General features: G+C 35.8%; 1 protein-coding gene across 1 annotated transcript; it reads left to right on the top strand.

Moving 5' to 3' along the window:
• The first annotated feature begins 507 nt into the window (after positions 1-507).
• On the top strand, positions 508-22198 carry IL18R1 (interleukin 18 receptor 1). Its single transcript, XM_082755351.1, has 11 exons — positions 508-552; positions 1554-1624; positions 2680-2917; positions 10105-10282; positions 11538-11691; positions 12256-12318; positions 14555-14711; positions 14888-15021; positions 16510-16671; positions 17922-18080; positions 19646-22198. Exons 2-11 carry the CDS (start codon positions 1576-1578, stop codon positions 20044-20046), a joined length of 1695 nt encoding a protein of 564 aa, XP_082611477.1. The 5' UTR covers positions 508-552; positions 1554-1575; the 3' UTR covers positions 20047-22198.
• The last annotated feature ends 868 nt before the right edge of the window (positions 22199-23066 follow it).

Raw genomic sequence — 23066 nt, 5'->3', positions numbered from 1 at the left:
CACCAATCTCAAACATGGCCATCATTAAGTAGCTTGAATAAGACTTTGTTCTTTAATCCCTATTCAAAGAATCAAGGGCTTTGATCTGCATTCACTGAAATATCCATATTGTGCTGAAGTGATGTGCCAACAAGGAATGGGATTTAGAATTAACATCTGATGATATGTGATTTTATCCTTATGTAGCGGATTGTAGTTTCATGGTCTGTAGCAGTTGTACTTCTTCTGGATGTGCTAGGGTCAAAAATGAAAAGTAAATTCAAGAAATGAAAACAGAGAATGTGTAGAAGGGAACTGAAACCAGGTCTGAGGAGTTTACTGTATGGTCCCTTAAAGTTGCTTCTTTAGCTGCTTTCTAAACTGGGGTCTGTCTACCAGTCAGTCTGAAAAAGGGGATGTGAAACAGCTCTTTCATCTTCTTACAGTGATTTATGGGATGGTGGCACACTTGTAATGAATTGGAGAGAATAAGAGAGGGAGAGGAGCTACACATCTTGCTGTCATTCAGGAATATAAAATAATAAAAAAATCTCAGGCAGGTGTCTTACAACAGTAAGTATGTCTTCTCAAACTGCAAGTTTTATGTAGTAAAACCAAAGAAATGGAATGCTAAAAGAGATTACTTTGGACAGCTCTCTGTGAAATATCTCTTTGAAGTATGTGTCCTATTTGTATATTCACGTTCAGATGTCTAAGTAAGGACATCTGTCTTGGCTGAGCTCAGGTTATTATGCATCTAAGCTGTCTGTCTTGTTAGCAAAATTGAGGCACAGTTTTAGGATTGGCTTTGCACTTGGTTGTTAACCTGCTGTTCAGAGGAATCTCAGAAGAGATACTCCACACTGGTTTTATTTAGTAAAGTTTCATGTTTGTCTGTGAAAGAACAATTGAAAATGGGTTTCTTTATCTTCCCCCCTTCCCCCCAGATGGAAACATGAACACTCTCAACTGGTACTTATCTGTTCTGTAGGTGAAAATGTGTGGCAAAATTGCAGACCTCATTGTTTTCCAACAGGATAAAATTAGACAACAAGATGTCTGATCCATCCACATTCTGCTGTTCTCATGAAGTGTAAGGGAAGATTCTATTAGCTGTGTTTCTTTAAGGTCCAATCCTGCAAAGATTATACTGTTTGTGGAGAAGAAAAAGCACTGTCCTGCTCACTGATAGGTGTTCACTGGCTTGGGATCTAAGTCTAGATGCTTCTATATGATTGTCAGTTTACTCAGGAGTACAAAGGGCCTCTAGTGAACATGTAAATGGAGGGAGAAGACTGTGCATTGCTTTCTGAATTTGGAATAAGACTTGCCAAAGAAAATATAGATATGTTGCCTGGCACATAAAAACACCTGGTACAATAAAAATGAGTAACTTCCCAGTTGGAAAGCCTTCTTCAGTAACAGGCATTAGTAACACTGCTCTCAGTGCTTAGAGTGGTCTATTTCATTGCACTTGTGATGATCTGTGGATCTGTTTTTCTTAGGCTTTCAGAACCAAGAAGAAATCACCTTATTTATTTATTTATTTATTATTATTATTTTTTTTTCTGTAGAAGTGAGAATTAACTCAAGAAAATGACTCTGCTGATATTTTTAGTAATGTTTATTACTGAATCTGCCATGGGTAAGTATAAATCCTCATTTCAACCATAGAGCCTTTAAAATATTTGCCAAATATATGACAGCTTCTTGACAGTTGCTCAGAGTGGTGAAACTTTCATACTTCTCTAAGAACAAAATCTTTAAGGTTTTCCAATTGCAGACCAATTTCTAGACTTGGAAAATTTGGTCCAAAGTAACAAAATTATTAAATAAATAGAACTGAGTTGCTATGTGGAAACACCTGATTATGTTGTATGGTAGCATGGCAATATGGAGAGCCACAACAAGAAAAATAGTGATCATGATTCTTTTTGTGACATTCAGAAGTGTAGTCAGAATGGTTGATAAAGAGAGAGAATCTCTAGGACAAAGAGACTGAAGGCTTATTTTGTTCTTGAATATTTGCACTAGACCATGTTTCCTTTTCTGTATTTTGTATGACTTCCATGTGTAAAGGTACATTTAGAAAAATTATTAAAAAAGCAGACTTTGAGGCTAAATTTTTCACATACAACCTTGTTCCAAGGGAAATTTTCTAAAAATATATGAAGTTTTTAAGAAATCTTATCATGTAACAATTTCGTTTTAATTAAGAAGAAAATATACATGTTAATTCATAGGATCTCTGCTTTTATGGCAGTTGATCTTTTCTGAGGATTAGCCACCTTTGTCAAGTCAATACATTTTCCTTCCCCTTTCCATTTGTGACAGCTGCTTTTTTATAAAGTTCTACAGACTGTGCTCTTTGGATTTGTACACTTATGGACCCGCATGAAAGAATCTTATGGAAATGTCTATTTTTTATCTTTCTATGCCTTCTAATTTTGCTTGGGTAAGGTAGAATGAAAACTTGGACAAGTGAGTTCTCAGACTGAAATAGATTTTGCTGGAACAAATAAATACTGCCAAACTTCTCTGCTAAAAGAAAGTCCTAAAGTATAAAAGACCTGCTACATAGCAAGTCACTTTAAAGTCAGGATAATAACATTTTCTGAAAGAGTATTGAGCCTCTTTTTTCCTTTTTTTTTTTTTTTTTTTTCCTTTTTCTTTTTTTTTTTTCTTCTTTTCTTTCTGAAGAGAAGCTGTGTCCCCTTCGCACCTCCATTGATGTACTAGAAGGGGAATACTTTTTCCTTTGTTTTCCTGAGTCGATGCTACATCCTGAGACAGAAGGATACACAATAAACTGGTACAAAGAAAATGCTGGAAGGCAGAAGCTGATACAGAAAACACAGAGAATTATTTCCCAAATGAATTTTCTGGAGTTTTGGCCAGCTGAACTCAGTGACTCTGGGAATTACTCTGTCACTCACAGGTGGGTACACAGGAAGTGGATGAACAACATCCTGCCCTTAAAGTTGTCTATAACGATGGTCTTGGTCTTTGTCTTGTTTGTGGCATTTATGTAAAGGAAGTTCACGCAACTACATTAATTATGGTGTCACTTCCCACATCATTTCACAATAACCACCCAGACAGACATATTTCTACAGGCTGATACAGCCTTTTAAAGGTTCTGTAAACTTTTGATAAAACAGGTAGTATTTCTGCTGTTTCATGGCTGATTCTCTAAGCACAATGAGAAATAGGCAACCCTTCTGTCAATGGCCAACTAGAAGGAAGCTTTTGCTTGTCCTCTCAACCAGACCTGTTCTTCCTTACTTTGTTGCGTGGTACTTACTCAGTGAGGCCTGCCAAGTAAATCAAATGTAGTAAGGTAATGGTGACAGAGCTGAACTTTGGTTTCTTTGCACAGCCTGGCATGCTTGGAGCTATTCAAAGAACAAATTAAATCACTGTATTTGAATTCTTACCATCATAGAATTCTTACCATCACGAGGCAGAAACGGAAATAAGAGTGGGCTTCAGCTGATGGTCATATTCCTTGTTTGATCATGAGGAATGACAGAAGGATGAAATCAAATTTTTGTTGTATTAAGTTTTTATGACTAACTTGCACAACAACTGTAATTCACGATTTACATTTGAAGTAACAATTCATTTTAAACAATTTTTTTTTTTTCATATAATTATTTGCGCTGTTCTTGAGGTAATATTTTTAAGGTTCTTGCCTGGTTCATAAAGGTTATTGGCTGTTATAGGGCATCATATACTGTAAAATGCTATCCACACTTCTCCAGCAACATTGCATAAACAATTTTGATAGTATATAGTTTTAAGTTAGGCTTCAATTGCTAATCTGTTAACTAGTTAATGTTCAAGTTAGAAGCTGAAAACCTCATGTTATATTTTTCCATGTATCATTATTGTTGTATTGATTTTATTTTAAAAAGAAATGAGTCACCGTATTTGAAAAGCTGAATGCTATAAAAGAAAAGCCTACAGGTAGAGCAAAGACACACATGAATATTTCTTTTGGTTGCATGTGATTTCTTATTAATGGCAGGTCAGTCTTTCTCCAGTTAGTAAATAAAGCTTGAGAAAAAAAATTCCTAAGGTATGTTGAATGTGATATTAACAGAATTGGCCTTAGGGGTGATGACTGTGGTAGTATGGCCACTTTGTTCTGCAATGTAGTACAGATTTAGCATATTATTGGGTACAGATATCTGTCTAAATTAGCAGAAGTGAAGCCAGTTGCCTAGCTGTGGTACTTCGGGGTTAGACAATACCTGATATAGGCTTGTGGGTTGTCATGGACCTATACTTTTCATATCAAGTCTGAACTTGACTTTAAAGCTTTATTGCTTTATTGATGACCTTGAGCAGTCATCCATATACTGACTTCACTAAATATGGTGATAAAAAGTTATTAAATTTAAAAACTCACTCTACTGCCACAAATAACAGGATAAATAACAGGATAAAATGCACACTCTGGCATGTAGCAAGGAACATATCTGAATCACCTGCAAAAGAAGGTTGCCATAACAAGTCTTAAAAAAAGGCACAACAGAGGAAAGTTGTGATAACCCTTAATTCACAATACTTGTGATTTTGTGATTTTTTTGGGAATTTGGAATAATGGTAGTAAATATACAGTGAATTACAAGGACTATATAAAACTAATATGATAAAAATATAAACTCAATATTGAGGGAAAAAGTCTTTTATTTAGAAGAAAGAGATGAGGGAAAAAAATCCCAAGTAAAATTATTAAGATGAAGTTTCTTAAAATGATTAGTTGTTAGAAAACACAAAAATGTCTGATCCTTTGTGAAATGTTTTGATTTGCTGATTTGTCAAAGCAAGAAACAGAAGAAAAAGTTTTTGATTTTATCAAAGTATTTGTATGCAATTAAGAGTTTTGATTTTCAGTTATGAAACTCTATTTTCATTTTCTAAGATGCTATATTATGATACTATCTTATAAAAATGTGTTTTGAGAAAAGGGACTTTTATTAAGATAAAAGTTTCTGAAATAAAATATTTCAACCAGCATGAAACAATATTTATTTATTTATTTAGAATATCTTTCTGTTAGACATATATGGATATCTTTTTTTTTTTTTTATTTTTTTTTTCCTTATGATCAGAATGCAGAATGAAGGTCATTGAAATAATACCCATAAGTGGTTTTTTGTTTGTTTTTTTGTTTGTTTGTTTTTCTTGGGATTTTCATGGGATCTTGGGATTATTTTATCTGATGATTCCCACTGTTGGCAAACATATTAAAGGTGTTACATTTCAGAAAATATAGAAGGTTATTTTCAAAATCAGTTTCCTGCAGTGAAGGAGGACTTTTATTAGTCTCTATGGAGAGGAAAATATTGTGGAATAATGAATTGGTTTAAGACTTAGTAAGACTGACAGAATGGAGTTTGTTTTGTTTCAGAGCATTTATAATAGCCTTTTGTTTTAAAGTAGACATTCTAAGATAGTTTTGTTTATATATTTTACATGTATTTTAAAGTATTTAATTTATATATGATAATTTGTAAACAATATAGGAAAATAATTTTTTTAGCTGCTTAGGCAGTTTTAGTGAACAAAGTGTCAATCTAATTTACTGCAGATTTTCAGGAAGTGTATGACAACATAGCACTGACAGATTTTGCAAACTATTTTTTCCTGCTATGTTGCAACTGACAATGTGCAACAAGAAAGAGGTGAAAATGATGCAACAGTATGGTATATAGTATATATACTATATACTATATATATAGTATATATATACTATACATAGTATATACTATATGTATAGTATATATATAGTATATACTATGTATAGTATATATATACTATATATAGTATATAGTATATAGTATATAGTATATAGTATATAATATATAGTATATAATATATACTATATATATACTATATATATAGTATATAGTATATACTGCAGTATATACTATAGTATATAGTATATACTATAGTATAGATATAGTATATATATATATCTATATATAGTATAGATAGTATATAGTATATATATACTATACATAGTATATACTATATATACTATATATACTATATACACTATATATACTATATAGTATATACTATATACTATATACTATATACTATATATAGTATATATATAGTATATATACTATATACTATATACTATATATATAGTATATACTATGTATAGTATATATACACTATATATATAGTATATAGTATATAGTATATGTATAGTATATTATTCACTTATTTTTATTTTTGACTTAAAGAAGAATAAGATTTTTTCCAGTTAAAGTGTTTTGCTGAGACATAGCATATATAGCCAAAGATGCATATGTTGATGTGTTTTCACATTTCTTAGTAGAGTAGTGTTCAGCCATTATTTCAGAATTAATAGACTTCACTTGAAAGCCTGAGTGTGTGCATGTTCATCAAAAAAATCTTTAAAATGAAGGATTTCATATGTATTTGGTGTGGGAGTGGTAAGAAGAAAATCTGTGTCACACATATTTGGTAGGATTTCTAGTTTATATGGGTTTTCATAACTTATATCCTGTGGTTGTCCAAAAAAAAAAAAAAAAAAGAACACAAACCAAAACAACCAACCAAAAAAAAGCAGGTCATCTTGCTGCTCTATACTTATGAACTTGAAAATCTTGCTACTCTGTATTTATGAATTTGAAATAGAGAGAACAACAATATTGTGCACTGGAAGGCTGATTGTCACTTTCTTGATGTAGATAGAAATACAGTACTGGGTTTGTGCAGTGAAATAACTAAAGGATGACAAAATTGGATATGCATGCAGTCTTTATGGCAAACTCAGATTATATTCTCTAAGGGCTTTCACTTCCTTGTATTCCCTCTTGGGTCAATCTATTTTTTGTTGTTCCTTCTTGGTGGGTTTTATGAGTGAAGCTGAAAGGCTGTTAAGCCAGCAGCCAGTTTTATAGCCCCAAAAGTATCACTAAAGAATTGCAGCAAGTGAAGACCGAGACAGGAATATAACAGCTCAGACACTAGCAGTTTAAGCAATACAATTATTTTTTTTTTTATTTTTATTTTTTGGTGGTGAAAATCATGTATATTGCAGACAAATAGAAATTATATAAGCCAAATTAATCTCAGTTTTGCATAGGTATGTTTTTGTCACCTTCCAGAGTGTTGGTCCTTGCCGGAGTTTGTCTTGTCAGCTAGAATATCGTGATCCACTTTGGCTGAAATCCTCATTTTTTTGAAGTCATTTCCCTAAAATAATGACGGAAAAAATCCTCTATGGAGTGATGGTGCTGAGGAGAGCATGTGGTTTTATTGATCATTTTCTTCCATTTTCTGAATCTAGGTACTAAACTTATATTTATTTTATGGCCAGATCCATAATTGCATCTCCAGCAGTATTCAGATACAAGTGTAATATCTAAAAGAGCACACAGACTTGGTGAAATTCATTGGAACTAATATTTATGACTACACCTTAGCTATTTACCTTAGGTGCCTTTAATGTCATGGAGAGAGAGAAGTCTCTCTGGGGCACAGATTATCTTGTCCTAAAAAACACTTGTGAAATAGGTCATGTAAACTGCACTCTGAGAGGTTACCGAGTGTCATCCCGCTGCTGACTGTGGTGTGTAGGTCTGGTTTAAATGTGTAAATGTGATGTTGAAGAACAGATGAGAAGGACTCCACCTACTGTGAATATAACTCTGATGGAAATGTTCTGATAAGGCTTTTCCTGTTTATGACACTGCAGTTAACTGATTAAGAAACCAAACCTTGTTTAGATTTAGATAGTCAATTGCAACTATGAATAATGAATACCATGAGTAAGGAGAAAAATCTGCAGGCTGAAAAAGGACTGCAATGTGAAGAGGGTGAGCAAAGCAATTCTGTTTTGGGGAGTTGATAAGGGAAAAAAAAATGAAATCTCAAGCTAAATTCATCATATAAGTGATGTTGTAATGGTTCTTCTGACTCTTTTAACAGTAAAAGGTATATCACACTAGAAGGGTATGAAAGCTGATACACTTGTCAGACTTGTTTCTCCATTTCAACCTCTTTGTCCCTTAGCCATTTTCAGTGAAATAGTTCTTTGCTTGTTTCAGTTCTCCTGGGAGCAATTCCTTTTTCTTTTCTTGGAGGCAGGAAGATTCAAACATATTTATGAAGACGTCTGACACCAGAAGGAAGTGTTCAGTGATTACTACTTTTGCTTTGTCAGACCCTGTTTGTTTAGTAAAAATGAGAGCTGAGCTTTAGGCATTAATTGTAAAACCTCACCCATTAATTTACAGGCAGAAAAAAAACTTTCTCTTAAGCCCTAACTTTGCCAAAGTGAGACTAACTTCACCAAAGTTAAGCCCTTCAGGTTCTTTTCCCTTTGTAGCCATGTATTTGGACATATCCAGCAATGAAATAACTCACAGCTATAATCTGAGTCATTAGGGAAATATGTGGATAGAATATATTAGATACCTGAATGATCACATTCAGCTTCTAGATAGTCAGAAGAGGCATTTTTGGAACATATTCACCTGACTTTTTATAGATATGGGATATGATGAACATGCTCTAGAAGAAAGAGTTCATGGCTTTTCCATCAACCTGGGGTAGCCATTAAACCATAGACCTCTGATCAGTAGAGAATGAGAGAAAAAGAGATTAATTCCTTCCAACATGACTTCTTGGGCAGACATAGAATCATGGAACACCTTGGGTTGGAAGGGTTCTTAAAGATCATCCAGTTTCCATACCCTGACATAGGGATGCTGCCCACTTGGGCCTCATCCAGCCTGGCCTTGAACACCTCCAGGGATGGGGCATCCACAGCTTCTCTGGACAATCTGTCAGTGCCTCACCACCCTCTGAATGAAGAATTTCCTCCTAACATCTGATCTAAATCTCCCCTTTTAGTTTAAAGCCATTCCCCCTCATCTTGTCATTGTCTGCCCAAGAAAGAAGTTGCTCTCCACCTTTTTTATAACCCACCTTTAAGCATTGAAAAGCCACAACGAGGTCACTCCTGAACCTTCTCTTCTTCAGGCTGAACATCCCCAGCTCTCTCAGCCTTTCTTCACAGGAGAGGTGCTCCAGCCCTCTGATCAACTTTGTGGCCCTCCTCTGGACCTGTTCTAACAGGTCCACATCCTTCTTGTGCTGGGGGCCCCATACCTGGATGCGGTACTCCAAGTGGAGCATCACATGGGCAGAGCAGAGGGGCACAATCACCTCCCTCACCCTGCTGGCCACTTCTCTGGTGATGCATCCCAGGACACAATTGGCCTTCTGGGCTGCAAGTGCACCCTGCCAACTCACGTCGAGCTTTTTGTCCATCAGAACCTCCAAGTCTTTCTCTGCAGGGCTGCTCTCAATGAGTTCTTCTCCCAGTCTGTACTCATATCTGGGATTGCCCCAAACCAGGTGCAGCACCTTGCACTTTAACTTGTTGAACCTCATTTGGTTCATGTGGGCCCAGTTCTGAGGCTTGTCCAGGTCCCTTTGGATGGCATCCCTTCCTTCTGTTGTATCAACTGCACCACTCATCTTAGTGTCAACTTTAAATCCAGAAGTATCATGCTTGAATCCAGAAGTGATTAAATAATTCATGAGAATTGCATAGTTTGGAAATATTTCCAAAATATTGGTAATTATCTACGCAGCATCAAACAATGAAAAATGTGACTTTTTGAACAATAACACAGTAGCCTGTTTTATTTTTTATGTTTAAAATATATATTTCTTAGTTACTGCTTTAAACCTTAGCATAAGAGATTAAACCTGCCAGATCACATGCTGATTTAAGCTACTAAAACTCTTTTGTTCTCACTTGTAACTATATATCATGCCACAGACAGTTAAATTTTTATTCTGGTAGATATGGAATATATTGTCATATTTCATAGGTATAATTTTATTGTCAAGTGTTTTGTGATGATTTAGTTTGGATAACCTATTTCATTGTGAGAAATAATGCATTTGGAATTGGAAAAGCAGTGAAGGGGAATGTAAATAATCAGTTCATTACTGATGTATTTTTTACCTAACAGATGTATTAAAGAACTTGTTTTTGTTTTGCTATGAGCTATATTCCTTTAAAAAGCTCCTAACACTGATTTCACAAATGTTTTTTCATAGCAATGGAAGACAAAATTTCACAATTCAGAAGTGGACCTTGAATGTGCTTGAAAGGAATAAAAGCAGCTGTTTCAACAAAAATCATTTGACAACCGAAATTCAAAATGCTGGAACAGGTCATTCACTGAAATGCAGTGATTTGTCTGTCAATGAAAATGACAGTGTAACATGGTACAAGGTAATCGCTCAAATCGTTGGCTGTAGATCAAAAACATCTGCAGGAAAAATTAATTATGAAGATTTTTAGAAACATTTACAAGTCTTATAACGCTTTAATTTCTCATGGTTTTGGTGAAAAAAAGCCTTTAGACAGATACAGAGAATAAAGTTTCTATGTGCTTTCAGATTTGTTAGAAAAATGAACCTGCAATCAGAAATTACTGTTAGTTTGGAATGGTAATAGATCTGATGTGCACATTTGTTGGCTGATTTAGCTACTTTGTTAATGTATGTATTATTCCGACATTAAATTAAGTGCCAAGATATTTCTTTTACAGTTGGCTTGTGCTTGTAAAGTAATTGAAAAACTTTTACATTTTGCCATTTCTGAACATTTTTTCCAAAATGTAGCAGATCTAGTTCAGTTTAGGCAAATCATTGGTCTTCTCTGGACCAGTCTTTGCCCGGGCATAGACAATAGCTGTATAAGCTTTTGTAACTGTTGAGTGTTGGTGTGCTCAGCCATTGGAACCCTGACTAGGTTTCTTCCACCCTGTCCCTACTCACCACCTTGAGCAGTGCTCCTTATTCCTCTCCGTGTGCCCTGCTTGGAGTAACACCATTCCTTCATGTACATGTTGAATCAACTTCAGGAAAGGATTTTGGTGTCTTAAGTGCTGGCATCTGTGTTCTGCCTGACACAACCCTCCTTCCTTGTCCTTGAGAGGGCAGGACCATTGATGGATATGTTTTCCTCAGTAAAGGGGTGTGCTTTGGACTGACCTTGCTCATGGCTGACTATATCGATGCCTAATATTTTTATGACTAATATTGTATGAGACAGGTGAAGCAGCCATCCTTAGAGTTAAATATCCTTGGGTGAAATTTTTGAAAGCTTTCATATTACCCTTGAAGCTGAGATAAAAGAGGGATGATAACACATCTTTTTGTACAAGAGCCTGGTAACAAACGTATGCATCCAGGAAATGTTAATTCCCTGATTCCACCAGTGACCATTTCCCTTCTTAATCTAAGGTAATTCAGACCAGAACCATATTATAGTGCTCTCTACTTTTAATGGGTTGAATATTCAGAGATTGTGTTTAAATGACTCTGACTAAACACTGGGCCTCACGTCCTTTGGGTCAGGTAAATGGCGTTGAGAAAATAAAAGAGTGATGGTGACGATTTATTTCAAAAATAAAGTTTGTCTTTTTTAAGGTTTTGAATATATCTTTGCTACAGAATAATATTTTCTGCATTTATTGATGTAGGACTGTAAGAACTATGAAAATGAAACAGAACGGGAACTGGATTTTAAAACCTTAACAGTTCAGCACTCTGGTATATATACCTGTAAAATTTTGATCAGTCATAATGGAAGGATATACCACAGCACAAATACAATTAAGCTGGTAGTAGAAGAGGGTAAGAAAACTTTCTGAAAACTTCGAAGCATGCTTTTGGTTCTCCTTACTACGGAAAAAATTCCCTGTTAAACTTATTTGTTTATGGATATGGTTCATTATCCCCTAATTATAGTTATTTGATCAATAAATAAATATATAAAGGTGATCAGATCTGGAAATCTGATCTATTTTGCAATAATTTAAAAATAAAAACCAGAAGTTTACATTTCTTATTACCAGTTTGGAAAAATGTATTTAGTATGTCTTCCCTGAAGTTGTAATTTTTTCAAAATTCTTTGCTGTAAGTCAGACAAACTTACTAAGAGTTTTGTGAGAGAGCCTTTCCAACCATTGCAAACTTTATATTGTACATGTATGCAAGTGAAAAAAAAAAAAATCAACAGGACATACTGCTTTTTAAACTGCTTGGTAATGACAGGTCCAGATAACAGATCAAGATATTTCTCCTTGAATCAAATGGAATCTATATGGTTTGTTTTAGAAATAATGCAAATGTCATTTTTACTGTGGTAGAACCTAAGAAAGCTGTTACTTCAATATCAGTAATTATTTTTTTTTTTAGATGCACCAGAGGCTGTAACTTTGGAGATAGTTGGACGCGATGAAGAAATTGAAACAGAAATAGGTATCAGATTAGTTCAAGAACTAATTATTTTAGCTGCATCATATATAAGATTTTGTTCAGATCTCTTTATACTTGATTGTTTGGTTAAGTCTGATTGAACTAATTGTCTGTGTACCATTCTGGATGTGATCTATCTTCACATATGGTTACATTTTGCTTAGTGGATTTCATGATTGATATACATTAAATTCACCCTTACAGAGGCCGAAGATTAGGTTGTTGTTATGACCAGCAAGAGAAAGTGACAGTGATGATAAACCACGACTTCCCTTTTTAGACAGCAAACCCCACAGAATGATGTGTGAAATATATCTGGTTTGTCCAGTGAGCAACAATAAGTAATCTCTTTAATATTTGATGCAGTCAAGGACATCATTCTGCAGAGAAATGAGAAACGTGAAGGATGACAGTCCTGGCAATGCAAGCATGCGGATCTGTTACTGTTTCAAAGAATTTGTCGTATTGTCAAAAGCCAAAAAATTGACTGTCCTCTTGTCTGGGAAAAGGTTAGATAACATGGTCTGTAGGCTTTACACAGTGTTGGAAACTATCCAAGATTTTGACCACAAAGCATCTAAGAGGCTGTATGTAATTCTTAAGAATATAACTTCACCTGTATTTTTGCTCTCCTGTGTCTGAGGGATTCTCCAATTTGATTACTTAGTCTTCGCACATTTCTGCAAACACATATTCACCACCTCTGTGGCTCATATGTGTATCTCATCTGCTCAGCTAAGACACCAGATGTTGGCTTACTTTCCACCCCACAAAGAGCAGCTGGTAGGTCCTTTTTTCTAATGCCAACACCCCAATCCTATATCGCCTTATGTCTCCCAGTCTCCCAGAGCACTGTTCCTACACAGTTCTTATCACTTACTCTGCTCATCCGAACCCTTACATGGAAACGTGGTTCAGCATCAAATGATTATGAACCATAAGTCTTCTACATTTTATATGCTTTGATCAGATTTTTTGATAAGATCATTGAACTACCTGATGGTGCCCTATAGGATCTCCTTGGGGAAAAAAAAAAACAACAACAAAACAAAACAAAACAAAACAACAACAACAAAAAAAAAAAAACACAAAACAAAACAACAAAAAAAACTTTTGTAGCTGTTGTGCACAGTGAAAAGGCTAGAGTTGTAAGGTAGATAATAATATTCTTTTAGGTCTATGTTTCAATCTGTGCAAATGTGATTTGGATTTGTAAGGTCTAAATCTAAGGGTGCCACATTTTCATCTTGATCTAGCTTTAAAGATTCTTAAGCAGTTTCACTGGAAGCATCCACTCTGTTAAATCTTGAGAAGTCTGTTTATAATGTATGTTCTCAAAATATTCCTGGACATGCTGACTTACTGGAAAGCATCTGTGCATAGTGTCCTGAACAAGAACTAGTGTGCGGCTTTTGTGGTTTACTGAAACGTGTTCTGGATGTGTTCCCTGGAAATGGTGCTGGCATAACCTAGAAATGGTGATGCAATGTTGTAGCTAACCTCAGGACAAGCTTTCCATGACAATGTTTAAATTCAAATGCCTTACAGATCATCAGATTTTACACTCCACAGATCCAGATCTTTCCTTTTATTTTCCCATGTGCACTGTTGTCTTTTTACTTTTGCTCTTTTTTATAATTAACCAGAATCTAAGGTGTTGTTCCTTTACACTTCCAAATAGTGTTTTGGAGTGGTACAGAGCAGCTATACAGAGCATAAATAAAAATATTATTTATGCATTCAGGATTATGCTGATTTCCAGGTGTGGTGCTGGGAAGAGAATTTCTCTGTGAGAGGTCAGCACGGGTGCTAGCAGATTTTGTTACTTCTTACGTTGTAGTATACAGTTTAGCTATCATCATCAATCATTCCCCTTACTAGTTACTTATTTTATATGTCCTTGGGGCACTGGTGTTGGTGGTACGCTCCTGTTTTCTGCCTGCAGCACACAGTTTTGTTCTCTGAAGTCTGAAATGCTTTGGCCTATTTAAACTTTTCTGGCTGTTACAGTTAATCTGAGATAAAAGAGTGGATGACTCTCCCTCTACAGTGAAGTGCAACAGAGCCCTGTGCTTGGTTGCCAAAGCCACTGCCATCATGGCACACATATGAAAGGGGCTACTAAGCCCATAAGGAAACCTTTCTGCTTGGATATGAGACCTGGAAAGCTGACATTTTATTGCACTGTGAACATGAATGTCACTTTTGACTACATCTTCTTATGTTATGCTTTGTGTAGGTAAAGAAGAGATACTCAATTGCACAGGTTTCTTGGGTTATGATATGCAAGAAGATGCCAGCCTCTACTGGTTGATTAATGAAACATTTCCAGAAAAATGCTCAGATATCCCCAAGAATGACCCTTTGATATGTGAAGAAGAACTCAAAAAATTACAGTAGGTTTCCAGAAAATACTGAACTTCTGATGTATGTGATCAATTCCTATATTTTGTGTACTGCAAACTCATTAAAATGTCTGAGGTTCTTCTACATACTTTTCCTCAAAATCTGCCTCTCAACTTATTGTAGATTTCTATGCAGGTAGTGTTGCTAACACCATTCCTCCTTGCAGTTTGGGAAACAAGTTTTATGTCACAAGGCTACTACAGATTAAAAAAGTAAGAGATGAGGACTTGCATCACAATTTCACCTGTAAGCTTCAAGCTGATGAAGCAACGAAAATAAAAATAGTGAAACTGAAGAAAGGTACAGTATTATCTATGAACCATACTTCTCGTTTTTAATTACTAATCATGCCAGCCTCTCAACAGAGGAAGCAGGGTACTGATCCAGATATGGGTGTGTGCTGGTAAAGACCCTGGTTCTTCTGGGGTTTGATTTAACAAGCTCTTTGGGTGATTCCTTATGCTCTGAGATGGGGCAGTGGGGATTGCTTCTCCTTCTGCTACATCAGCCCTAACTGTGCGAGGGCTCCACAGTTAAACTGATGATGGTTTGGATACAGATGGGGGAGGCTGAGCTAAGCTCTGTCTGACAGATCCCTTTGCAGCAGTTTGTTAGATTCCATGATAAAACATCCCCTGTCATCTCCAGCACATCACATTGGTGGGATCATCAGGGTTGACTATGTAAACCTCAGTGCAACCCTGAGTCTGTTACTGTTATTTGGGCCACTTTGCTTATTAAGCAGCTCTTTTTTTTTTTTTTTTTTTTTTTTTTTTTTTTTTCTTCTTTCCTTCATTCATGGAAAAGGTAGTCTTTGATATTCCTGTTAATGTCTCATACATTCTGGTTGATAATTTCTCAGAAGGATACAGTCGGGGACTCTATCTTTCTAGCTTAGGAAAGCTGAGCTCTACTTTGAACTTGTAGTCCATACAACTTGGAGATTCATGGCAAATGGGCATACTCTGCTTGTTTTCCATCTCTCTCTCTCTTAGACCTTTTCAAAGTTTATTGAGAAGAAATATTTAATTCTGTATGTGTGAAAGTAGACTAGTCGATCTTAAAAGATGTAGTATATAATAAAACAAATGAAATACAGACTACAATGAGCATGACATGATGTCTTCACAAAGGACTTCACAAAGATTTAATACTTAAAAACCTGTATTTGGAATTGAAAAGGGGAGGATAATAGAACAAACCAATTTAAAATAAAATAAAATAAAATAAAATAAAATAAAATAAAATAAAATAAAATAAAATAAAATAAAATAAAATAAAATAAAATAAAATAAATCTTTTAAAAAGCCTGAAAGAGAAGGGAGACAGACACAAAAGAAGATCTTGGGCAAAGAGATTAAATGTGTCATTAAGGGCTGTTATGGATGGGCTGAGAGAAGGGTAAAGAATAACACAAAATGATAGAGATCCTGAAGAGAACTCATCATAAAAGTGGTTGTATATTCCAGTGTATTCCTCCAGTCTGGGATGCCATACATCTTTGAGGACTTGTAGTCTCAGTACTGATTCCACATACATCTCATTTATGTATGTGCAGAATGTGTGCAGACATGCACGATCTCCACTTTTTAGAGTAATCTATGTTCTGTAGTTTTTCTCCATCTCAGGATGAATGGGATGCATATGTACTTGAGATACTGGCAGGACAGAATTCACACAAACATTTTAGTTTGGGTAATTTTAAGATGCCATGAGAATTTACTAAATGAATCTTGTCCTATAATACTCTTTGTTAAGGCCTTAATTTCCTGGGATTCTCTTTTACAGAAAACACCCGAGATCTGCCAGTACACCTATTTACAACTGGAATGATTCTTGCTGTACTACTTCCATGTGTTTTAATAGCCATGATAGTTGTCTGTGTGATGTTCAGAGTAGACTTAGTTCTACTTTACAGGAACATATGCAGAAGAGATGACACTGCTGGAGGTATGACTTAGCTAATGCTGACATTGAAAGAGAGTGCTGATTAAAAAGTAGCTTCTGGTAAGCTCTAAAAAACAATCATCATAGACGAAGGGGCAAAATAAGTCCAGGATTTTTGTAAGTTGAAACAGCGAGGAATATGTGAAAGGGAACTTGATTGTCAAGTTAGTGTGTTATCCACCTTGGGGTAATAAAGCGGATGAACACAGTCAGGAAGTTGCCTCTGGAACAGACAGTAGAAGGGACACATTTGGCTGCTGATCCAGCATGCTTTATTGTGCAATGTTCTTTATCACAGAAGCTGAAGAATTGTTGGCAAAGATATGGAAGTATATAGGTAATCTATCTTCAGGGAGGATGAACACCCTGGAACTGACAGCCCATTTTTAGTTTCTGTTTCCAAATTTGTTTTCACCTCACTGATGTCTTTCTGCTTGAGGTTAAAATGCTTCCTTGTCTGTAGAGGTCATTGCAGTGTTTATAGGTTTGTCACTAAATGCACTTAAAGAGAGTACACTGCCAGTGTTTTATCAAGCAACTTTGCTGGGACCTTGACTTAAGGAGCAAGCCTGACAATTACCTAACTCCGGGTATAATTTTCACTCTGTGACTGTGTTTCTGAGAATTGCAGTTTGCTGTCTATATGTACCTAATTTCCTTAGACCTCCTCAGTCTCTAAATCTGCTTGAATATACCTTGAATGAGCTGCAGTGGTTGGAGTTTTCTCAGTAATGGGTGAATGTCATTTATGCCTGCCAGGGTTATTTATTTTTCCATTCATGCTAGGGAAGAAGCATAGTTTATGATTCAAAACCATGTGTGCTATTGCATCAATCCAGACAGTTTTATTGCAAGTTTCAATTAAAGATTGCTTAATGTGGTAAGCCTGGTTTCTAAATTGGTCTTACTTGGATTTTATGTTTATAATTTACTGGCCAATATATGACCAGACACAGTATATTCTTATAACTCTAAGTGGTTAAAATAATAAACTAGCTTATTTTTTTAGTACCTGTTCTACAGAACTACTTGGTAGCATTAGATGAAAGATAAAATCATTGTGAAAAAGGGCAATAGGACTTGTATAACTTTCTTATCAAGTTGCAGACATGTTGAGCATACTAGTCTGTAATAAGGAAGATGTTTCTGGATGCTTTGATACTGAGACAATAATTTTGTAAGCCAGAATGGTGGATCAGATACTGTATTTCTAACGGTTGCCAACAAGACAAAAATTGGTGATTTCTTTCCAGATGGAAAAGAATATGATGCTTTTGTGTCTTATCTGAAAGACTGTGCTTCTACTAGTGAAGAAGAGAGAGAATTTGCTTTGAAGATATTACCGATGATACTAGAAGAAAATTTTGGGTACAAGTTATGTATATTTGAGAGAGATGTCTCTCCAGGAGGAGGTAAGTGTATTGAACATTCTTGTCATTAAATAGACATATCCTTTTCATGAATATGTAAAAGTCTGCAATGAGAAAGAAATCTGACAGAAGTTCTATGCATTGAAATGGTACATATTCATTTTATCTAGGCTGTGTTTGCATGCAACGGCAGCATAAATACATTTTATACATTTTATATATTTTTATGAATTCATATATACATGTATACATACCTTTAATTACACAATCAAAATAATGTGAAAAAGCAATCATGGAGAAAGTTAGGGTGAGAACACAGAGAATATAATGTGCATATTATATGCATTCTAATAGTAAAGGTAATAGCATTCTTGCTCTGCTTTTGCTGAGGGCAGGCATCTGTGTGTGAACTCATGCTTACTGCACTGAGCAGTTGATGGTTCTGTTACTCAGATCCTCAGATAACTTGCATTTTTGTCTGTATCTTCAGTCTGGCAGTTGATAGCATGTTGTGAATGCACTGGGAGCCATAGGGGTAAGAAAATAAGAGAAAATGCCATGAGAACATGGCATTTTGTTTCCTTATATTACTAATGGCCTTTTACAAGTGCTTAAAAAAAAAAAAAAAGAAAAAAAAGAAAAAGAAAAAAAAAGATACTGGGGGATTCCATTTAGTTTGAAGGCCTATTTGGAGAATTGGATTTTCTTGTTAAAAACACAGAACAATAAGCTCAGTCACCCTCCTTCCTACGGCAGGATCTTCTCTTCATGTGTCCTTTCCTGACACATTCTTCTAACCTGAGAGAGATACCACAACTTTCCCAATCCATTTTGAGTATTAAAAAAGGCTTTTCTAAGTGTTCAGTCTGATTCTTCCTTGCAGGAGTTCTAGCTTATTTCCTTTTCTCTGGTTTGATCCACTGTGAATATGGAAAACAGATTGTTTCCCTCTATTTACAGGAGCCATTGGTATATTGCAATACCCTTTCCAGCCTTCTTCTCCTCTCTGTTTTCTCTGTATTGTGTTACTACTGCAGTTTGCTTTCTCTGTCCCTATAAGGCATGTTTTCTAGACCTGTTGTCTCTGTAGATCTCATTGTCCCATGGTTGTGGAGACAGAGTTGGAACTCATTCTGTCATCACATGATGATCTTCTCAGCCTTGGATTACTGGCAATAGATTTGGGGATTCAGTGAAATAAAGGAAGGAGTAAATTGAGATTTACTGAATAGTCAGGTGGCTGCTAGTGACTTTGTGTGGAATCTCTCTAACGGTATCCATTACGAAAGAACAAAGAGACATCTGGCTGGAAGAAGAATAAATTTTGCTGTCACCTTCAGTCCATGTGACTACTGACAGACAGCTGTCTCAGGTAGCTGGAGACTGTAGGTTTTTATCTGTCCCAGAGAACAAGCTTTGGCCCTGTGAGAATTCATTTTCACAGACTCATGATCTGTAATGCACATTAATGTCTTAAGGGCAGGATGTTTCCTTGCTGTCACTTTATAAGGGGAACATTTTTGGTACATGCGCAATTGTTGAAGGAAATCAATTCAATGCCTGTCCTTTCAATTTAGTTTAATAACACATTTATCTTTAATTTGCAGCTGTTGTTGATGATATCCATTCATTCATTGATAAAAGTCGAAGATTAATCATTGTACTGAGCCAAAACTACATTTCTGACACAGCCATATATGAACTTGAGAGTGGACTACATAAAGCTCTAGTTGAAAGGAAAACTAAGATCATATTAATTGAATATATGCCTATAAGTGACTACAATTTCTTGCCAGAATCCCTGTCTCTTTTACCATCAAAGAGGGTTGTGAAGTGGAAAAAGGATAAATCTCTTCCCATGAATTCCAGGTTTTGGAAGAATCTTCGGTACCTGATGCCAGCGAAACCTACCAAGTCAAACACCAAAGGGCACTGTAACAATCTAGGTCTAGGCTCAGACGGGACTCAACCATGGATTGGGGTCTGTGACTGTAATGCAGTCATATAGCAATTACGGAGATTGAAGATGCTGCAGAAAATTGCCAGTTTTGCTAAATCCAAATAGAAAACACAAACTGTGCTTATTTTTGGGAGATAGTGTTCATAAGAGGCCAAGTCTGAGATATAAGAAGAGTATAAGAAACGTCACAGTGGCTAAGATGATGTTAATTCCAGTGCTAAATGCTATTCCAGAGACATTTTCCTCAGTAGTCTACACAAGGAGCTGAACTTTGATTCTGCATAAGTCAACACCTGGCACCAAGAATAACACGTAACCTTTTGGTTTCACTTTTTCCTTCTTGTAGAATGATGTTAGTTATACTTGCATACTTCTTGAGACCCCTCAATGAATTTATAAGTATTTACAAAGTATTATGAATTAGATGGTCTCAGTTCTGTGTTTTGATATTTCCTAAGAACCCTGCTTGGGAGCTGATCCAAATGGCTCCTGCCCTAGGGAGCTTGGCATATAGGGTTTAGGCAACATTGAGCATAAAAGTCAAGTGAAAATGAAGACAAGGAAGGATAAAAGGAATCAGACATTTACTCAGGCTAACTGCATTCACTCCTGAGTTGCGTGTGGTATAGACAAGCTAAGTGGCAGTTATTTGGAGGAATGGTAAAGTTTGCTTTCATCCTCTAATTTAACTGAGAATACTGTAAATTGTCATTTTGGCAGAGAAAAGAGAGGAATGGGATAGAGCTAATAATACTTTGTCCATGGACACCAATATCTACGTCATATCCTGAGGTACCTTCAGCTGATAGCTGCAGAGGATTTATGCAAAAATGAGATCAGTATACATACATCTATTCCTAACCCTTTAGAACATTAATACCTAGCATTATTTTCAATAACAAACCTAGCAATGTCATTCAAAATCATGATCATACTCTGTTACTATTAGCTGCCTGGCAGAAGATTACAATCAGACATATAAGTACCTGGAAACTATGGAACTCTATTTCCTCCTAACGCCAATACAGAACAAGTATTGGAAAATTATTTTGGAAGAACGTCAGTCACTTTGCTAGGAGACCATCAAGGCTCGTCCCACCCTCATAACTGTCTTTTATTCAACTAATGCTAATTCTGAGGAGATATATCTTTGATACTGACATTTAATTCATGCAGCTCTGTTATCTTCTTGGTGCTCTTGAGAATACAGTTGTAGTGATGGATGTTATAACTGTCTCGGGATTTATGAGAATGAAATACATTTTTTTTTTCTTTTCAAATATCCCCTAATCACACAAATGAGAAGGAATAGAGGAATAAGACACACATTTTTTGTGTCTTTCATAGCAGCTTCATGAGGTCTCCCTATTTCTGTCATGCAACTAAAGAGCTGTCAAACTGTGGTACTTAGGCAAAAGCCTTCCTCTGGCTTAAGCTTTTACCAAAGAGGGTTTCTACTCTGTAGATAAGTGTGCTTTTATATTTCTAAATCTTTCTCAAAGTTCAGTTCTTTTCCACCAGTGTTTCCTGTTTTAACATTTAACATGTTTCCTTTTTAACATTTTTCAGCAGGACTAATGATTGTCCCTACTTCAGAAATGCCATTGGTTGTACCATGCATTTCCATTCCTTGGCCATAAAACTAAAAGAAATGGTGGTAACCTTTCTGGTACTTAACCAATATGTTATATTTGTTCCTCAGCCACATTGTTTTTCATACGTTGTCATCAACACATTGCCTAACAACTTAAATTGTCAAATGTGAGTATGAAGAGTGCACAGAGTTTATTTAAAGCTTTGGACTGAGCCTGCCCTCTACAAGAATCAGCTATTATAAAGCAAGATTGGATTTTATGTGAACTCCCCACCTCAGCTTGGAGAGGTGATATAGCTAATCCTCACTGCCCATGCCTTGGTAAAAGGAGACGAAGGAAATTAAGTCTACGTTAATGCCGGATGTTGTTCTTAGTGCTCTTATATCCAGAATTACTGACTTTAACCAGGGCTTGGAAATGCCTGCTTTCTGTTTGCCAATCTCTAGAGAAAAGAAGCTGCTAATGTGACTTATAGAATGTAGTTGTGCTGATTTGCCTAATCTTGTGTATGTCAATTTACAAGTGACTTCACATGATAGTTGGTTTGAAGTAATGGGTCATTTCAGTGATTTTTGTAGTATTTCTGTTACATTTTTTGCTCTTAATAAAACTTTATTTCCCCCTCCACACAACAGTGGCTTCTATTTTTGCTGCAGTTAGACAGCAGTAAGTGTCAAAAATTGTACCTCTAGTAAGAAAAATAATGCAAGCACTACAAACACTTCTGTTCCTCTATTGTCATCTGCATTCTTTACATACATGTGGTGAGAGGTAGAATATGTCACTCTGTATCCAAGCTTCAGGACAAATCCTATCTCTTCCACCTGTAAAGAAAGATTGTAAAGAAAGATTGTAAAGAAAGCAGGAGGTTTGCAGAAGGGCTGGAGTACATAGGGAACTGCAAGAGTCCTGGTAGAAGATTTGCTGGTTATGTTGCAGCTATACTGAAGATGAGTGCAGAAGTAATTTGTCAGTAGCACGTTTCCCAAGCTAGAAACTAAACAGAAAATTTTCAGTCAGCTCAAAAATGAGGTGTCCTACATGGTAACACACTGTGGGCACGTGTCTATTGCATGTGCAGGGCAAGGTTACTATATGCTGGACATGTCAGGGCGTAGAGGAAAGACGCAATTGATTTGTTCAGGAAGGTCCGAAATTTTACGTGTCACATCCAGAAGTTGATAGATTGATTCCTGGATTCATTAAAGGCCATAAAAAAAGGCAAGAAAGTAAAGATTGGCAGACATGAGTGTAGCCAGGAAGAGTACTCAAAAACTGTGCTTATATATTAAAGTCATACTTCTCAATCATGTTTTCTTGGTGAAAGTAAAAAAAAATAAAATAAAAAATCGTAGAAATTACTTAGAAATGAGCTTGCATGGAAGAGGCAACTTTTAACTCATTAAATCTTATGTTAATTTAATACAATTTTTGAAACATTGACTTTCTAGTGTTATGCTTGTGACATAGTTA

Source organism: Aythya marila (genome assembly GCF_965140915.1).
Source record: "Aythya marila genome assembly, chromosome: 1".
NCBI lineage: Eukaryota > Metazoa > Chordata > Aves > Anseriformes > Anatidae > Aythya > Aythya marila.
Note: the sequence above shows the minus strand (reverse complement) of the source record. Positions and strands in the feature narration are given on the sequence as shown.

Excerpts from the sequence above, each read along its gene's own strand:
- IL18R1 (XM_082755351.1), top strand. The coding sequence starts at position 1,576 with ATGACTCTGCTGATATTTTTAGTAATGTTTATTACTGAATCTGCCATG. Across the intron at positions 15,022-16,509 it reads AATAGTGAAACTGAAGAAAG|AAAACACCCGAGATCTGCCA; the intron begins GTACAGTATTAT and ends TCTCTTTTACAG. Across the intron at positions 18,081-19,645 it reads AGATGTCTCTCCAGGAGGAG|CTGTTGTTGATGATATCCAT; the intron begins GTAAGTGTATTG and ends TTTAATTTGCAG.